This window comes from Oncorhynchus mykiss, chromosome 11, assembly GCF_013265735.2.
Source record: "Oncorhynchus mykiss isolate Arlee chromosome 11, USDA_OmykA_1.1, whole genome shotgun sequence".
NCBI classification, from domain to species: Eukaryota; Metazoa; Chordata; class Actinopteri; order Salmoniformes; family Salmonidae; genus Oncorhynchus; species Oncorhynchus mykiss.
Genome location: NC_048575.1, coordinates 37299542 through 37319202, shown reverse-complemented (window position 1 = coordinate 37319202; position 19661 = coordinate 37299542). Strand labels below are relative to the sequence as shown.

The 19661-nt window shown below is 41.5% G+C and overlaps 1 protein-coding gene across 2 annotated transcripts in view; it reads right to left on the bottom strand.

Annotated features, from left to right (window-relative positions):
- Positions 1 to 19661, bottom strand: part of LOC110535653 (nuclear receptor-binding protein 2) — a 71161-nt gene that overhangs the window by 12600 nt on the left and 38900 nt on the right. Inside the window, exons 1-4 of one of the 2 annotated variants that reach the window (XM_036935389.1) lie at positions 4707 to 4936; positions 4474 to 4596; positions 2268 to 2369; positions 1099 to 1188 (exon numbers count right to left, since the gene is read on the bottom strand). In XM_036935389.1, the coding sequence (XP_036791284.1) occupies positions 1099 to 1188; positions 2268 to 2369; positions 4474 to 4551 (270 nt within the window). In that variant the 5' untranslated portion in view covers positions 4552 to 4596; positions 4707 to 4936. Of the gene's footprint in view, positions 1 to 1098; positions 1189 to 2267; positions 2370 to 4473; positions 4597 to 4706; positions 4937 to 19661 lie in introns of those variants that run through there. The other variant, XM_021620781.2, reaches the window with a different exon arrangement.

Below are 19661 nucleotides of genomic sequence, written 5' to 3'. Positions count from 1 at the left end.
AGGAGTGAATCACGTTCATTGGCCTTGCCAAGCTTGATTCCAATGTTCTTCAGTAGAGGGCGCTAGTGCACAAACTCCCCCATTGCTGTGTTGTAAGGCAGAGTGGGCTACGTTTAACCATTTTTTACATTCAGCATCTCTCCGTCAAGGGAAATATAGTGTTCTTTATAACAAAGATATTTACATATATTTCAGGATGTTGTGTATCACTGGAAATAATCAGAATTCATGTAAACATTACAGTTTTAAAAACATAGCTTGTCCACAAATTGGCACAAACTTACCCTGGGTATGGGGTAAGTTGAGCAGCAGGACAGGGTAAGTTAATATTACCACTACCTTTTTAAAAACCACGTCTATTTTTATTTCCCAAACACAATTCAACACAACCACAATCGCTTTTTTGCCTTTAAATAATTGTAAGCATCTTTTAACACAGGCTTAACACCTAACAAACACTTAACATAGGCCAGGCCCTGTTGTTACCTCATATCCCAGCAACAATGCCTTGCATTACGCCTGGGAAGAAAACACTTCAATTTGCTCAACTTGCCATTGGCTCAACTTACCACATGGCCATTGGTTCAACTTATTCCAAACATTCTGTCTATATTAGCCCACACAGCTACAAGGATGCACTTTCAATCTAGGTTTAGGACTTCATATTGAAGCTTATAGAGACCCCAACTGATGTATTGAACAATCTTTAAATTATCTACTTTGGTTTAGATAAAAGCATCACGAAACCTCTAATATAATAAATACATTTGACTTGGTGAAAATATATTTATTTGGACCTAACTTGCTTACCACTTTTTCCATACGGAGCTGACCGACAAATGGAACTACCAAAGTATAATCCTCTAATGTCTGATCAGGCACGTGCTCAGTAGGGCACAAGGTAGAAAAATGTTTTCAAACGGAGAATGTAAATCTGTGTTCTTATTGGACAGTTCAGGTAGTACCTCCCCGTTTCAAATGTTTTCTCCCTACTGAACACAACCCAACTCATGGTACTGTGGGAATCAACAAGTATGTCATTAACTGACTAGTGTCACAGATGTCAGAGGGTATTTCCCCTATGGGAGAGACACTGACCTTGACATTCATGGTCTTGTGGTTTTTCTTGGTTTTCTTGAGAAACTGCTTTAGGCTTCCTGAGGACATGTACTCTGTGATAAAGATGACCTGTCCAACAGATTAGCAGAAAGAGATACTATCAGTTTGCAGACCAAACCAAGAGATGAAGGGAGAGAAACATTTCCCAAGAGTGAGTGAGAATGATCTATTATGAAAAAAAATATAAACGCAACATGGAACAATTTCAAAGATTTTACTGAGTTAGAAGGAAATCAGTCAATTTAAATAAATCCATTAGGCCCTAATCTATGGATTTTACATGACTGAGCAGGGGTGCAGCCATGGCTGGACTGGGAGGGCATAGGCTCACCCACTTGGGAGCCAGGCCCAGCCAATCAGAATTTGTTTTTCTCCACAAAGGGGCTTTATTACGGACAGAAATGCTCCTCAGCACCCCTCTTTCCCTCCTCAGATGATCCCGCAGACGAAGAAGCCGGATGTGGCGGTCCTGGGCTGGTGTGGTCACACGTGGTCTGCGGTTGGAGGCCGGTTGGACGTACTACCAAGTTCACTAAAAACGACATTGGATGCGGCTTATGGTAGATAAATTAACATTAAATTCTCTGGCAACAGCTCTGGTGGATATTCCTGCAGTCAGCATGCCAATTGCATGCTCTGTCAAAACTGTGTTGTATGACAAAACTTCACATTTTAGAGTGGCCTTTTATTGTCCCCAGTGTAACAGTATAGCTTCCATCCCTCTCCTTGCCCCTACCTGGGCTCGAACCAGGGACCCTCTGCACACATCGACAACAGCCACCCTCGAAACATCGTTATCCATTGCTCCACTAAAGCTGCGGCCCTTACAGAGCAAGGGAAACAACTACTTCAAGGTCTCTAACTAGCTAGCCATTTCACACCAGTTACACCAGCACAAGATGCACCTGTGTAATGATCATGCTGTTTCATCAGCTTCTTGATATGCCACACCGGTCAGGATTATCTTGGAAAATGAGAAATCCTCACTAACAGGGATGTAAACACATTTATGCACAACATTTGAGATAAATAAGCTTTTTGTAAGTATGGAACATTTCTGGGATCTTTTATTTCAGCACATGAAACATGGGACCAACACTTTTATATGTTGCGTTTATGTTTTTGTTCAGTATAGATAGCAGACATACCCGAGCTTGACTCTCTCTCATGTCCAGCCAGTACTTATGGAACTTCACTATATTTGGGTGCTCAACCTGCATCAGGTTCTCAAACATCTCCTTTATCTTTTCCTGAAAAACAGATGGGGTGGGGAGAGGTTTGAGTACATACACTACCAGTCAAAAGTTTGGACACACCTACTCATTCAAGGGTTTTTATTTATTTTGTATTATTTTCTACATTGTAGATTAATAGTGAAGACATCAAAACTATGAAATAACACATTTTTTTATTTATTTATTTCACCTTTATTTAACCAGGTAGGCAAGTTGAGAACAAGTTCTCATTTACAATTGCGACCTGGCCGTGGGATATGGAATCATGTAGTAACCAAAAAAGTGTTGAACAAATCAAAATATATTTTATATTTGAGATTCTTCAAAGTAGCCTCCCTTTGCCTTGATGACAGCTTTGCACACTCTTGGCATTCTCTCAACCAGCTTCATGAGTCACCTGGACGGCATTTCAATTAACAGATGTGCCTTGTTAAAAGTTAATTTGTGGAATTTCTTTCCTTCTTAATGTGTTTAAGCCAATAAGTTGAGTTGTAACAAGGTAAGGGTGGTATACAGAAGATAGCCTTACTTGGTAAAAGACCAAGTCCATATTATGACAAGAACAGCACAAATAAGCAAAGAGAAATGACAGTCCATCATTACCTTAAGACATGAAGGTCAGTCAATAAGGAGAATTTCAAGAACTTTTAACAAGGCAGTCGCAAAAACAATCAAGCACTATGATGAAACTGGCTCTCATGAGGACCGCCACAGGAAAAAAAGACCCAGAGTTACCTCCTCTTCAGACGATATGTTCATTAGAGTTACCAGCCTCAGAAATTGCAACCCAAATAAATGCTTAATAGTTCAATTAACAAACACATTTCAACATCAACTGTTCAGAAGAGACAGCGTGAATCAAGGCCTTCATGGCCGAATTGCTGCAAAGAAACCACTACTAAAGGACACCAATAAGAAGAGACTTGCTTGGGCCAAGAAACACAAGAAATTGACATTAGACCAGTGGAAATCTGTCCTTTGGTCTGATGAGTCCAAATTTGAGATTTTTGATTCCAACCACTGTGTCTTTGTGACGCAGAGTAGGTGAATGGATGACCTCCACATGTGTGGTTCCCACCGTGAAGCATGGAGGAGGAGGTATGATGGTGTTGGGGTGCTTTGCTGGTGACACTGTCCGTGATTTATTTAGAATTCAAGGCACACTTAACCAGCATGGCTACCACAGCATTCTGCAGCTATACGTCATCCCATCTGGTTTGCGCAAAGTGGGACTGTCATTTGTTTTTCAACGGGAGAATGACCCAACACACCTCCAGGCTGTGTAAGGGCTATTTGACAAAGAAGGAGAGTGATGGAGTGCTGCATCAGATGACCTGGCCTCCACAATCCCCCAACCTCAACCCAATTGAGATGGTTTGGGATGAGTTGGACCACAGTCTGAAGGAAAAGCAGCCAACAAGTGCTCAGCATTGTGCGAACTCCTTCAAGACTGTTGGAAAAGCATCCCAGGTGAAGCTGGTTGAGAGAATGCCAAGAGAGTGCAAAGTTGTCATCAAGGCAAAGGGTGGCTACTTTGAATAATCTCAAATATAAAATATATTTTGATTGATTTAATACTACATGATTCCATATGTGTTATTTAATAGTTTTGATGTCTTCTCTATTATTCTACAATGTAGAAAATAGTAAAAAAAAAACAAGAAAAAACCCTTGAATAAGTAGGTGTCCAAGCTTTTGACTGGTACTGTATGTACAGTTATAGATGGTTCGCCAAAATATGCACTTATAATTCATTGACTTCTACTTCCATTGGTGAGCTTTCTCTGGAGAATGAAAGTACATAGAATGGAACCAGAGGAGGCTGGTGGGAGGTGCTATGGGAGGACGGACTCATTGTAATGGCTGGAATGAAATAAATGGAATGGTATCAAACTCATCGAACTATGGAAACCATGTTTGACCCCATTCCATTGATTCAGCCATTACAATGAGCTCGTCCTCCCACCAGCCTCCTCTGAATGGAACATATAGCCATTGACAATCGAAACCCTGTCTGCATCCCAATTGGCACCCTATGCCCCATATAGTGTCCTATGAACCCTTGTCAAAAGTAGTGCACTATATAGGGAATAGGGTGCACAGCTTCTGTCTTACGTACCTCCTGTGCCTTGAAGACCTTCCTGTCATTGAAGAGCACCTCATTCCACACCACCTCCACTCCCTCCTCTGTGTCCATGGCCAGTGAAGCACTCTCGACACCTGGGACATTACCTTGACTGATCTACAGGGGGAGACAAACACACACAAGAGATCTCACAAGCGCTGCATATGCAATAACTGAGGAGGAACAAGCATAAATATAGCATGTGTCTTGTTCCAGCCATAACTTACTACATGTAGCCATTATCGTGAATCATGTAGATGTTTCGGAGCCAGCCATGCTCTCTATGGCTGCAAAACATCACAGGAGATTTAGAATGACCCTGCATGGGGAGGATTGCCAGCTGTTTTGCAAAGCTGTGCATCCCCATTTTAAATCCTGAATGGATACCGGTTTTCATTCATTAAATGGGCAGATATGGATCTTATGTAAACAAAAATTCTATAGCACTGATGTCCCATAACGTCTGACTGCTAAAAAACCTGCTGCCCCGACCATCTGTGTCATGGTGACGCAAAAAGACAAGGGGAGCGAGGATCAGAGATACTTCCGGAGTGAAGAGATGGATTCATGAAAAGGCGAGACAAGGGGGAGGGGGGATGGGACTGAGAACAAAAGAGAGATTGGGAGAGAGGGGATGAGAGAGAAATTGGGAGTGGGGGTGAGCAATAGGATGTGAGAAAGAAGGACAAAGCCAAATAGAGAGAGAAAGATTTGGGCGAGGGAGCCGACTGCCAGGGGCATGTGGTGCTATCAGACTTATGAGGACACTGAGTCAGGGAAAAGGCCAGACTGACTCCGAGCGGAGCAGCAGCACTGTTTGTGTCTGTGTTCCAGAGCCTGGCAGAGCAGACAGAGACAGACAAGCCCTGGGCTCCCATTCCTTCCGCCTCAGATGAACAGTGAGTATGCATTAACACAGCACAGATGACTGCTCAGCCCAGAATACAGCCAGCAAGAGAATAGTCAGTCACACATTGCAGCTCAGAGCTAAGCACATGAGATAGCTTATCCCAATCCCTTTTCCCCTGATGTACAGATAACACAAAAGCGGCAAAAGTAAGGCCCACAGTGGTCGAACCTGTTCTTGACAGATACAGGAGGGCTGCCCTTCCTGTCTCTATAGAGTCAGAAAAATGTTGAACAGTACAAAGATCAGCTGTTACCGTGAAACCCTTAGAAAACCTGACAGGTTCAACGGCTACACATCTACTGCAGTATTCAATTGTACGATGCACCCAAACCCATTCCACTTGTTAATACCCAGACGTCTCTTAATGATCCTGAGCAATAGGATGTGAGAGAGAAGGGAAGAGCCAAAGAGAGAGAGGAAGATTTGGGCGAGGGAGTCGACTGCTAGGGGCATGTGGTGCTACCAGACTTGAGGACACTGAGTCAGGGAAAAGGCGAGACTGACTCTGAACGGAGCAGCAGCAACACTGTTTGTGTCTGTGTTCCAGAGCAGCACTGATCTTTTACAGGATATGCTGTGTTATGCCTCGTGTAAGATTTACATTAAACTTAATAGCATTTACAGAATCGGCATAAACCATACTTGATCATCACCTCTTCTCAAGCCACCTTGTACAGGAGGAAAATAGTCCTGCTGCAGGAGGATTTGAATGGCTGAAGAAATATTTAGAATCGGTGCAAGTTGGCAGCTGAAAGTGGTGTTTGCATACAATGCAGCAGTTTGCCCTACAGCCAATTCTGTCGAATCAAAATAATTTGCAAAAAACAGTCCGATTTCGACAGAAATATGGCTGAGACGCAAAGAAAGTTCAAGGAGAGGGGCTACAAGAATGATCAGATTAATATTGCCATTGAGAAAATTCTAAACAAAACGAGACATGACCTTTTTCAAGGTCAGTCTCGCAAAAAGACGCATTCTTGCGTTCTAACTACCCACTATTCAAAGTGCTCTGAACAAATTAAGGGAATTGTTCACAAACATTGGCACATCCTAAAATCCGATGATAGTCTCGGTAATGTGTTTTCGGACCTTCCCTTGGTCGTATTCTCGCGGGGTAGAAATCTCAGAGACCAATTGGTAAACTCTGATTTACCACCCCAAGATATTCCTGAACAACGTCTATTTGCGCCCCTACTGGATGGAAATTACAAGTGTAATGGCTGTGCTCAATGCAATGGCACTTATAAATGGAGATCCTTCAAACACCCACAAACAGGGAAATCGATCCCAATAAAAGGTGTTATTACGTGCTCCACTAAGGCAGTTATTTATCTTATAACTTGTCCTTGTGGTAAAAATTATGTAGGTAAAACAAAGCGCGAATTAAAAGTACGTATCTCAGAGCATCGTAGCACCATTAGGTGTAAAAACTTTACTTATCCAGTTGCGGCCCACTTCTTGGAGGCAGGCCACTCGATTTCGTCTCTGCGTTATATTGGCATCGAACATGTCACCCTCCCTAGGAGAGGGGGTGACCATGATAATTTATTGTTAAAACGAGAGGCTGCCTGGATCTTTAATTTAAAGACCCTTGCTCCCTTCGGTCTCAACGTAGACTTTGATCTGAAGCCATTCTTGTGATTATTGTGACTTTGCCATTGTAATTGTGTGTAAACTTGTAGTCAAATTAATATATGATCGTATGCTATCCATTTGTTTGTATGCTGTTCTTTGTATGACATTTTGATATTTGATTATTGACCAATGATATTAGGCCACTCCTGGCCATGATTACAGACACCTGTGTCTTTTGACACTACATAAACGAGTCATCCCGCAGTGTTTGTGATTATACCCTGAAGAAGATAGCTTGGCTGTCGAAACGTTGGTATTAAATTTTTGCATCTGAGCTCCAAGAGTGTGCGGCTCTCTTTTATTTTATTTTCATGCATACAATGCAGTACCATACCTAGAAATAAGTTTTGTCCAAATCGGATTTTAGGTCCTATATATTTATTGACTATTATAGGAATCCTATTAATTCAAATGGCCAATTTGGGTGCAATCAATTAGCTTAATGTCTCAGAGATCACATTTTATCTCAATAAAATAATGTTGTGGGAATGCACATTTTCTGTTTCTAACAGAAACAATTTCAGAACAATCTTTTTCTTGTGCTTTTTGAGGTGGAATGCCCCAGTCTGTGCTCGTCAGCAAAACATGATAGGCTTGTATAATATAATGATCACAAAGGATAATGACAATATAGGCTAGGTCTAACAATATGCCATTTAGCAGTGGGAGGATTTTAACATTAACACATGGGTGTGGCAAAGTGCCAGATTCTTGAATAATAATGACCAAAACATTGTCGTTTGATTAAAGAGACAGGGTTGGCGCAAATGGTGAAATTAGCTGTTCAACAAACTGTTAAATTAGCTGTCAATCAACTGATGGCCCAAATCTGCTCAGCCATGGAAACAAAAAGTAATCTATCGGTTTTCACACCTTTCATTATGTGTCAATGGATAGGCAAATGGGAGGCCTTCAGAATGTATTGGAATATAATAAAAATAACAAGTGGCCCATACCATCGATAGCACTAGATTATCGCCAGCTGATGTCTCGTTAATCCATCAACATGCTCTAAATTCAGGTGCACAGCTGATCTAAATAGTAACCATTATTGGTCACCTCATTACCAAATCTTATTTTATTGGTCACATACACATGGTTAGCAGATGTTATTGTGAGTGTAGTGAAACACTTCTAGATCCGACAGTGCAGCAGTATCTAACAGGTAATATCTAACAATTCTACAACAAAACCTAATACACACAATCTAATAAAGGAATGGGATGAGAATATATAAGTATAAAATATATGGATGAGCGGTGACAGAGGAGCTAAGATGCAATAGATAGTAAAGAATAGATAGTGAAGGATACAGTATACAGTATATACATATGAGATGAGTCATGTGAGATATGTAAACATTATTAAAGTGACAAGTGTTCCATTTATTAAAGTGGCCAATGAAATCAAGTCTGTAGGTAGGCAGCCACCTCTCTGTGCTAGTGGTGGATGTTTAACAATCTGATGGACTTCAGATAAAAGCTGTTTTTCAGTCTCTCGGTCCCTGCTTTGATGCACCTGTACTGACCCCGCCTTCTGGATGATAGCGGGGTGAACAGGCAGTGGCTCGGGTGGTTGTTGTCCTTGATGATCTTTTTGGCCTTCCTGTGCCATCGGGTGCTGTAGGTGTCCTGGAGGGCAGGTAGTTTGTCCCTGGTGATGTGTTGTGCAGACCGCACCACCCTCTGGAGAGCCTTGCGGTTGTGGGCAGTGCAGTTGCCGTACCAGGCGGTGATACTGCCCGACAGGATGCTCTCAATTGTGCACTTGTAAAAGTTAGTGGGTGTTTTTGGTGACAAGACACATTTTTTCAGCCTCCTGAGTTTGAAGAGGCGCTGTTGCGACTTCTTCACCACATTGTCTGTGTGGGTGGACCATTTCAGTTTGTCGATGATATGTACACAGAGAAACTTAAAAAACGTTCCACCTTCTCCGCTGCTGTCCTGCCGATGTGAATAGGGGGGTGCTCCTCCCTTTGCTGTTTCCTGAAGTCCACGATCATCTCTTTTGTTTTGCTGACATTGAGGTAACACCACACTCTGAAGGCTGTCGCGTCGTTGTTGGTAACCAAGCCTACCAATGTTGTGTCGTCTGCAAACTTGATGATTGGCCATGCAGTCGTGAGTGAACAGGGAGTACAGGAGGGGTCTGAGAACGCACCCTTGTGAGGCCCCAGGTTTAGGATAAGTGGAGTGGAGATGTTGTTTCCTACCGTCACTACCTGGGGGCGGCCCGTCAGGAAGTCCAGGACCCAATTGCACAGGGTGGGGTTCAGACTAGAGGTCGACCGACTATGATTTTTCAACGCCGATACCGATACCGATTATTGGAGGACCAAAAAAGCCGATACCGTTTTTAAATTTTTTTTTTTTATGTAATAATGACAATTACAACAATACTGAATGAACACTTTTATATTAACTTAATATAATACTTAAATAAAATCTATTTAGCCTCAAGTAAATAATGAAACATGTTCAATTTGGCTTAAATAATGCAAAAACAAAGTGTTGGAGAAGAAAGTAAAAGTGCAATATGTGCTATGTAAGAAAGCTAACGTTTCAGTTCTTTGCTCAGAACATGAGAACAAATTAAAGCTGGTGGTTCCTTTTAACATGAGTCTTCAATATTCCTAGGTAAGACGTTTTAGGTTGTAGTTATTATAGGAATTATAAGACTATTTCCCTCTATACCATTTGTATTTCATTAATCTTTGACTATTGGATGTTCTTATAGGCACTTTAGTACTGCCAGTGTAACAGTATAGCTTCCGTCCCTCTCCTCGCTCCTCCCTGGGCTCGAACCAGCAACACAACGACAACAACAACCATCGAAGCAGCGTTACCCATGCAGAGCAAGGGGCACAACTACTAGAAGGCTCAGAGCGAGAGACGTTTGAAACGCTTTTAGCGTGCGCTAACTAGCTAGCCATTTCACTTCGGTTACACCAGCCTCATCTCGGGAGTTGATAAGTCATAAACAGCGCAATGCTTGACGCACAACGAAGAGCTGCTGGCAAAACGCACGAAAGTGCTGTTTGAATGAATGTTTACGTGACTGCTTCTGCCTATCAGTCAGATACTTAGATACTTGTATGCTTGTATGCTCAGTCAGATTATATGCAACGCATATAGATAATATCTAGTAATATCATCAACCATGTGTAGTTAACTAGTGATTATGATTGATTGTTTGTTATAAGATAAGTTTAATGCTAGCTAGCAACTTACCTTGGCTTACTGCATTCGCGTAACAGGCAGTCTCATTGTGGAGTGCAACGAGAGAGAGGCAGGTCGTTATTGAGTTGGACTAGACAAGATGAAAATCTTTCGTTCTGCCCCTGAACAAGGCAGTTAACCCACCTTTTCTAGGCCGTCATTTAAAATAAGAATGTGTTCTTAACTGACTTGCCTAGTTCAATAAAGGTATATAAAAAATAAATTTGTTATGAAAACTCGAAATCGGCCCTAATTAATCGGCCATTCCGATTAATCGGTCGACCTCTAGTTCAGACCCAGGGCCTCAAGCTTAATGATGAGTTTGGAGGGTACTATGGTGTTGAATGCTGAGCTATAGTCAATGAACAGCATTCTTACATAGGTATTCCTCCTGTCCAGATGGGATAGGGCAGTGTGATGGCGATTGCATCGTCTGTGGACCTATTGGGGCGGTAAGCAAATTGAAGTAGGTCTTGGGTGACAGGTAGGGTGGAGGAGACATGATCCTTGACTAGTCTCTCAAAGCACCTCATGATGACAGAAGTCATGTAGTTCAGTTACCTTAGCTTTCTTGGGAACAGGAACAATGGTGGCCATCTTGAAGCATGTGGGGACAGCAGACTGGGATAGGCATTGTTGAATATACACCGCTCCCTAAAAGATGATGTTGGAGTATTCTTATTCCCGCTTGCAACCAAATTATTTTAAGATACCTTCGCCCTCTGTTTGGTATTATCATCAGAACTACTTAGTCCTTTTTGAAAGACCAAGGTTGATTTATCTATTTGACAAGCATTACGTACAATTGAAATAAAGCATTTCCTTGTTTATCACAGCAAATCTACTGTGGCAATTTACCTGACACTTTGCATGAATGGAACTGTTATTATTTTATTTGTTTCCTATTTATGCTATCCATTAATCTAAAAGTCTAAGCCGTTGGGGGGAATTGTTTAAAGATGTCATACCATGGATCATTTAGCTATTGGATTTTGAATTTTAGCACCCCTTTAGGTATTCCAATAAAATATTAAATTAGGCTTTTACTACTATAGCTCATAGAAATGCATTTGAATAACTGGCTAAATAGAATATTTTTTTAAATCATAAGGAATAAGGTTTTGAAGTGACTGTCCTTATTCTAGGAGACATAAGAAAGGTAAGGAAATATTTGACACATATTTAACCCTATATTTTGGGGGGCAAAAAAACTACCTCAATACTTCCATTCGTTTGTATGGGTTACCTTCAGACGCTTCTGGGGGTCATAGAGCAAAGTGGAGAACACCACCGTGTTCGTGAGAGTCTCCCCTTTCCATAGAGTGGTCATAACAGGTTGTAGGCAAAACGTTAAGACGTTTCCGTGAGAATACCAATTTTTGTGATGTCTCATGGTCTGACAAACACCGCTGTAGCTCGGTCACCTCCCGCAGCAGAAGGCCGACATTGGCAGATGCGGTGGATTGAGACGCAGTCAACGCAAATCTCTAGCTCTGATATATCTAGCTTAAACTGACTGATTTTATGGGGATTTTTTTATTATGTGTAACTAAAATCAGTCGATTGAGTTATTTGGGCCAGAATCCAATGCACACATACAGGGTAGGCTTATATGTGCATGCTGAAGGCAGTAGCCCTAACCGCTAGACTATCCCAGGCCACGATTGAACTACATTTTGACAGTTGATTTGTAACCTTAGGTTCACTAGAAACCTAGGTGTAGCCTATTGTTAGGCTGCATTTCCGAGAAACTTGACACTTGTATGTTGTAGTGGAGACCAATATCTATCTTGTGTTAGTTATTAAGCTACTGTATAGAAAACAACGTTTTCTGATGTGTTTGGATGCATTTCAGATACATTTGAATGTAGCAGATTTATTCATATTCTGTCCGCTGCTTTAGCGTTTGAGCGAGTAAGAGAGGGAGGGTGATTTTGATAGCTGGCGCTGGTCCAAATGACATCTCTATGTCTTCAATGAAAGTGTTAGAATTCTTTTGAAAGAGGGAATCTGAGGTAAAACGTTATGTCTAAACAGTGATGCGATGCTATTTCGTTTTGAGTGTCTACCATATGAAAGCTATTACTTAAGTGCTTACTGTGCAGCCGTATTCATCGACTTGGCCAAGGCTTTCGACTCTGTCAATCACCACATCCTCATCGGCAGACTCGACAGCCTTGGTTTCTCAAATGATTGCCTCGCCTGGTTCACCAACTACTTCTCTGATAAGAGTTCAGTGTGTCAAATCGGAGGGTCTGTTGTCCGGGCCTCTGGCAGTCTCTATGGGTGTGCCACATCAATGATGTCGCTCTTGCTGCTGGCGAGTCTCTGATCCACCTCTACGCAGACGACACCATTCTGTATACTTCTGGCACTTCTTTGGACACTGTGTTAACAACCCTCCAGACCTCCTTCCGTGGCCTCCAACTGCTCTTAAATACAAGTAAAACTAAATGCATGCTTTTCTACCGATCACTGCCTGCACCTGCCCGCCCGTCCAGCATCACTACTCTGGACGGTTCTGACTTAGAATATGTGGACAACTACAAATACCTAGGTGTCTGGTTAGACTGTAAACTCTCCTTCCAGACCCACATGAAACATCTCCAATCCAAAGTTAAATCTAGAATTGGCTTCCTATTTCGCAACAAAGCATCCTTCACTCATGCTGCCAAACATACCCTCGTAAAACTGACCATCCTTCTGATCCTCGACTTCGGCGATGACATCTACAAAATAGCCTCCAATACCCTACTCAATAAATTGGATGCAGTCTATCACAGTGCCATCCGTTTTGTCACCAAAGCCCCATATACTACCCCCCACTGCGACCTGTACGCTCTCGTTGGCTGGCCCTCGCTTCATACTCGTCGCCAAACCCACTGGCTCCAGGTCATCTACAAGACCCTGCTAGGTAAAGTCCCCCCATATCTCAGCTCGCTGGTCACCATAGCAGCACCCACCTGTAGCACGCGCTACAGCAGGTATAGCTCTCTGGTCACCCCCAAAACCAATTCCTCTTTTGGCCACCTCTCCTTCCAGTTCTCTGCTGCCAATAAATGGAACGAGCTACAAAAATCTCTGAAACTGGAAACACTTTTCTCCCTCACTAGCTTTAAGCACCAGCTGTCAGAGCAGCTCACAGATTACTGCACCTGTACATAGCCCATCTATAATTTAGCCCAAACAACTACCTTTTACCCTACTGTATTTATTTATTTTGCTTCTTTACACCCCATTATTTATATTTCTACTTTGCACATTCTTCCACTGCAAATCTACCATTCCAGCATGCCACCATGGCCTTTTTTTTTGCCTTTACCTCCCTTCTCACCTCATTTGCTCACATTGTATATAGACTTATTTTTCTATCGTGTTATTGACTGTATGTTTGTTTTACTCCATGTGTAACTCTGTGTTGTTGTTCGTGTCGAACTGTTTTCCTTTATCTTGGCCAGGTCGCAGTTGTAAATGAGAACTTGTTCTCAACTTGCCAACCTGGTTAAATAAAGGTGAAATAAAAAATAAATAAATAAGCTTTCAAGTTATAATTGAATTTACTATTAATATCTTAAATAGTAATTACGTAGTAGTAGTAGTAGCAGCACAGTAGACATTTTCATAGGCACCTTCATAAAATGCAAGAGCTTACACATACTGTAGTTATAAACGCATTTAAAATGGCCTCTTTCACCACGGTGTTACCACATTGTTGATCAACAAGCCCACACCCAATCCACAGACCCACCCTGCTGTGCCCACTGCCATAAATATACAGCCCAGATGACTGCAGCCTGCCACATTGGCATCCTCCCAGGCTGCTTTGGCCCATACTCTGCCCACCTAGCGCTGCGTTCTACCCAAGGTGCGTAGGCGATTGGCATTGGCACATGATGACTTGACCGCATAGGCCTTACGTGAGGTCGCAACACAGTGTTGACCGCACAAGATGCTTTTAATATCACTGCTATGTCTGTAGAGAAAACCAATATCTGGGGTATAAACAGTATACAGCCTATCAATTTCATAGTTAAAATGTTCTTGTTAACACGGTTGGCTTTATCTATTACACAACTGAACCTGCAGTGTGGTTCCAATACTCTCCAACTTGAAGTACGGAGAGCCCTAGTCTAAAGGGGCTGCAGGGAGATTACATTATAAATAAGAGCGAAGTAAGAACACAATGCTCTGACATAGTGGCACTAATGGGGCGGCTGGCTGGCTTGGGGATTCCATGGTCTTTGAGCTACTATAAAGCATGTCTACTGGGGCTACACAGGGACTCATGTTTGGATGCTGTTGTTTATTTTCCCTCTGTTACGAAACAGTTAGCCCCCTGTGCTTGAGTGTGCTCCCTGGGGGTGTTTGTTGGGGTGGTGGAGTTTGGTGCTCAGTCATGGTAGGGTGAAACTAGTAAACAGGCTGTGATTGGTTGCTGAAGGGTGGTGGGTTAAGGTTGGGTTCAGGTCAAAAATACACAAACATTAATGTTGATGTTTTGGTGTTTAAAAAAATATGATCAGATAATGATAATAATTTCAGTAAATCTGTCTGTTGTTTGTAAAGTCTATTTAGTCCGATAGATATGGGCAATTCACAGTAACAGAATGACACTGAGACTATGATTTTTCACTTTAAAAGTATGTCAAACAAAAAACATTGATTGCAAATTTAAACAAACCATACAACTCTGTGCACAATGACTACTTTAAAAAATGTAAACAGAAAATGTTTGTCGGTTACGACGCCATACTGCAGTCAGGTCAAGACCCTGGAGAGGACGACACACAGATGAGCTTCCCTGAGACGGTTTCTGACAGTTTGTGCAGAAATGATTTGGTTGTGCAAACCAACAGTTTCATCAGCTGTCCAGGATGTCTGGTCTCAGACGATCCCGCAGGTGAAGCAGGATGTGGAGGTTCTCTAATACGACGTGGAAGGCGGCTTACTGTAGAGAAATTAACATTAAATTCAGCAACAGTGCTGGTGGACATTCCTGCAGTCAGCATGCAAATTACACGTTCCCTCAATACTTTGAGACATCTGTGGCATTCCCATGGTAGCCAATTCAGTTGCAATTATTCTGTTACAGATTTTGGGGTCATTCTGTTACTGATTTGGTAACAGAATAATGTGTTTTATTCACGTAATATATCATAAACCAAATTGTTATCAGTAAAACACTAACTAATTTACTTGTGAACTTTCATTAACCTTCCTCCTCATGAGGGATTTAAATTTGAAAATATCTTCAAGATATGTGGGTTTTTGGTAACAGAATGACACTAGGCATTATTTCTTAACTTACAGAAGGCACATCATTTCAACAAAATGAAATATAAATGTTGATATTAGTTGGCAGGGGTCTTAATATTAGTGTTTTTATGTATTTCTAATACCTTTTAAGACTTTTTCTGGTAGATGGTTTCTAAGCCCTTTTCCGTCTGTTTGACCAGAAATCAAAACATTTGTTTATTACAAATGTTTGGGATGGAGAATGGTAGAAACATTGCCGTAATTTCTCACAAATATAGACTCTTAGCTTTCATTTGTCACCAAATTTGATATGCTCCTATGAACTTCACATGTTAATGCTCATGGGGCTTTTTACATGGAAATACCCATATTCAAAATGCTTGTTTATTTATTTATTTTTGTCATTTAGGAAACGACTTATCCAGAGCGACTTACAGGTACAATTAGGGTTATACGCCTTGCTCAAAGGAACATCGACAGATTTTTCACCTAGTAACTCTTGGACTTGAACCTTAACCACTATGCTACCTGCTGCCCTATTTACATTCACTGTACCAGTCCATTTCCTAATACTAATAAACAAGTAAACTGGTCAGATACTAATATAACTCAAAGCTATCTAAAATGTATGTCAAACAAATGTAATGATCAACAGTAAACTGATTAAAAATGATGTTGTTGAATCCATAAGCAGTCAGCCACAGGTAATCCACAGACAGTCAGCCACAATCCTTTGGCCGGGGGCGCAACCTAGGCCGCAGGAGGGGGGGGGTGAGAATGGGGTCAAAAATGCATACTAAGCATTTCACACCAACTCCGGATACACTTATAGTAGGCATAAATTGGCTTGTGGATGTCCATCTCTGGCTCTGCTCCAAACCCTAACTGGAGGAAACCAGGGCTGAGTCGCAAATGGCACTCTATAGCCTATAGTGCACACTTTTGACCAGAACTCTATGGGACCTGGTCAAAAGTAGTGCACTATAAAGGGAATAGTTTGCCATTTGGGAGACAGCAAAAATGACTGAAGATCTGATCTCAGGCCTTCCTGAAAATAACCTGATTATAGATACACTGCCGGGAAACCCAACACTAGAGACAGCACCACTACACACTAGAGGTTGATCGATTATGATTTTTCAACGCCGATACCGATTATTGGAGGACAAAAAAAGCCGATGACGATTAATCGGACGATTTTTCAAATGTATTTTTAATAATGACAATTACAACAATACTGAATGAACACTTATGTTAACTTAATATAATACATCAATAAAATCAATTTAGCATCAAATAAATAATGAAACATGTTCAATTTGGTTTAAATAATGCAAAAACAAAGTGATGGAGAAGAAAGTAAATGTAAAAGTCTTCAATATTCCCTGATAAGAAGTTTGAGTTATTATAGGAATTATAGGACTATTCCTCTCTATACCATTTGTATTTCATTAACCTTTGACTATTGGATGTTCTTATAGGCACTTTAGTATTGCCAGTGTAACAGTATAGCTTCCGTACCTCTCCTCGGCCCTACCTGGGCTCGAACCAGGAACACATCGACAACAGCCACCCTCGAAGCAGCGTTACCCATGCAGAGCAAGGGGAACAACCACTCCAAGTCTCAGAGCGAGTGAAACGCTTTTAGCGCGCACCCCGCTAACTAGCCAGCCATTTCACATCGGTTACACCAGCCTAATCTCGGGAGTTGATAGGCTTGAAGTCATAAACAGTGCAATGCTTGAAGTACAGCGACGAGCTGCTGGCAAACGCACGAAAGTGCTGTTTGAATGAATGTTTACGAGCTTGCTGGTTCCTACCATCGCTCAGTCAGACTGCTCTATCAAATCATAGACTTAGTTATAACATAACACACAGAAATACGAGCCTTAGGTCATTAATATGGTCGAATCCGGAAACTATCATCTCGAAAACAAGACGTTTATTCTTTCAATGAAATACGGAACCGTTCCGTACTCTATTTAACGGGTGGCATCCATAAGTCTAAATATTCCTGTTATGTTGCACAACCTTCAATGTTATGTCATAATTCCGTAAAATCCTGGCAAATTAGGCGGCCCAAACTGTTGCATATACACTGACTCTGCGTGCAATGAACGCAAGAGAAGTGACACAATTTCACCTGGTTAATATTGCCTGCTAACCTGGATTTCTTTTAGCTAAATATGCAGGGTTAAAAATATATACTTGTGTGTATTGATTTTAAGAAAGGCATTGATGTTCATGTTTAGGTACACATTGGAGCAATGATACACATCGATTATACGCAACGCAGGACACGCTAGATAATATCTAGTAATATCATCAACCATGTGTAGTTAACTAGTGATTATGATTGATTGTTTTTATAAGATAACTTTAATGCTAGCTAGCAACTTACCTTGGCTTACTGCATTCGCGTAACAGGCAGTCTCCTCGTGGAGTGCAATGAGAGGCAGGTGGTTAGAGCGTTGGACTAGTTAACTGTAAGGTTGCAAGATTGGATCCCCCAAGCTGACAAGGTGAAAATCTGTCGTTCTGCCCCTGAACAAGGCAGTTAACCCACCGTTCCTAGGCCGTCATTGAAAATAAGAATGTGTTCTTAACTGACTTGCCTAGTTAAATAAAGATGCAATAAAAGGTGTAAAAAAAAAAAGAAGTAAAAAAATAAATAAATAAATCGGCCAAATCGGTGTCCAAAAATACCGATTTCCGATTGTAATGAAAAGTTTAAATCGGCCCCAATTAATCGTCCTTTCTGATTAATCAGTCGACCTCTACTTGTAACCCTGGTACTTGAAGAAGTACAACACACTGGACACAGCAGACAAAGAGAGAAGAGTAATCACGCTTTCATCTGGATCACAAATGGGAGGGGGGGAGTATTCCATTAATTCAAATGGTTGAATTAAGTGGCTCTATACTGTCAACGTCTCCCAAATCCCCAAACTGTTTTGTGTTTGGGAAATGATGAGGAATCTTGCCGTCTCCACTTCCCACTCAAGCTCGCAGGAGCAAAGGCAACACCAACAAGGCTTCCCAGTGTGTTTTGATTGTAATGTGTCCAACAGCTCTGTGTTATGGTACAGCTTTGTGTCTACTGACTCAGGGCTTAAGATCTTTCATCCTGCCTTGCTCTCGTACATTCCATCCTTGACATGGCCTTCAAGAAAATGATCAGGTGAAACTTGAGAGATTGTCTATCTATGGGTGAAGTTGACAGAGTATTCTTTTTGGACAGGTTTAAAAATCAAATGGCCAGCCGTGCTGCCCTGTTCTGAGCCAACTGCAATTTCCGTAAGTCCCTCTGTGTGGCACCTGACCACATGACTGAACAGTAGTCCAGGTGCGGCAAAACTAGAGCCGGTAGGACCTGCCTTGTTGATAGTGTTGTTAAGATGGTAGAGCAGCACTTTATTATGGACAGACTTCTCCCCATCTTAGCTACTATTGTATCAATATGTTTTGACCATGATAGTTAGTCACCTCAACTTGGTCAATATTCACATGATTTATTACAATATTTAGTTGGTTTAGGGTTTAGTGAATGATTTTTCCCAAATACAATGCTTTAAGTTTTTGAAATATTCAGGACTAACTTATTCCTTGCCACCCATTCTGAAAGTAACTGCAGCTCTTTAAGTGTTGCAGTCATTTCAGTTGCTGTAGTAGCTGATGTGTATAGTGTTGAGTCCTCCGCATACATAGACACACTGGCTAATGTTTTGTACACTCAGTGTATTTATTGAATATGATCTGAATCCTATGAATAAAAAATTGCTTATTTGGGTGCAATCAATTAGCTTAATGTCTCAGAAATCGAATTATATTTCAACAAAATATTTCTTCAGGAATGCTAATCGTATCTGTTTCCAACTCCAGAAACGATTTCAGAAGTATCTTAGGTGTCGAAATCCTCCTGTTCTTCTAACAACATGCGGGATTAAACAGCCCAAAACACTAATAACTGAACAGGGGAGACCAAGACTGTGTGTTCTATAGGTTGCTTTTTATAATACTGTAGTGAACAGCGGGGTAGGGAAGCGAACCCGGCATGAAATGGAAACACCCTACGTATCAAGCCAACAGGGTTAAGCCACTTGGTGAGAAATGTCAAGCGGCTCATATAGCGAGGGTCGGTACAGTACTTAGTCGGGTTTCTT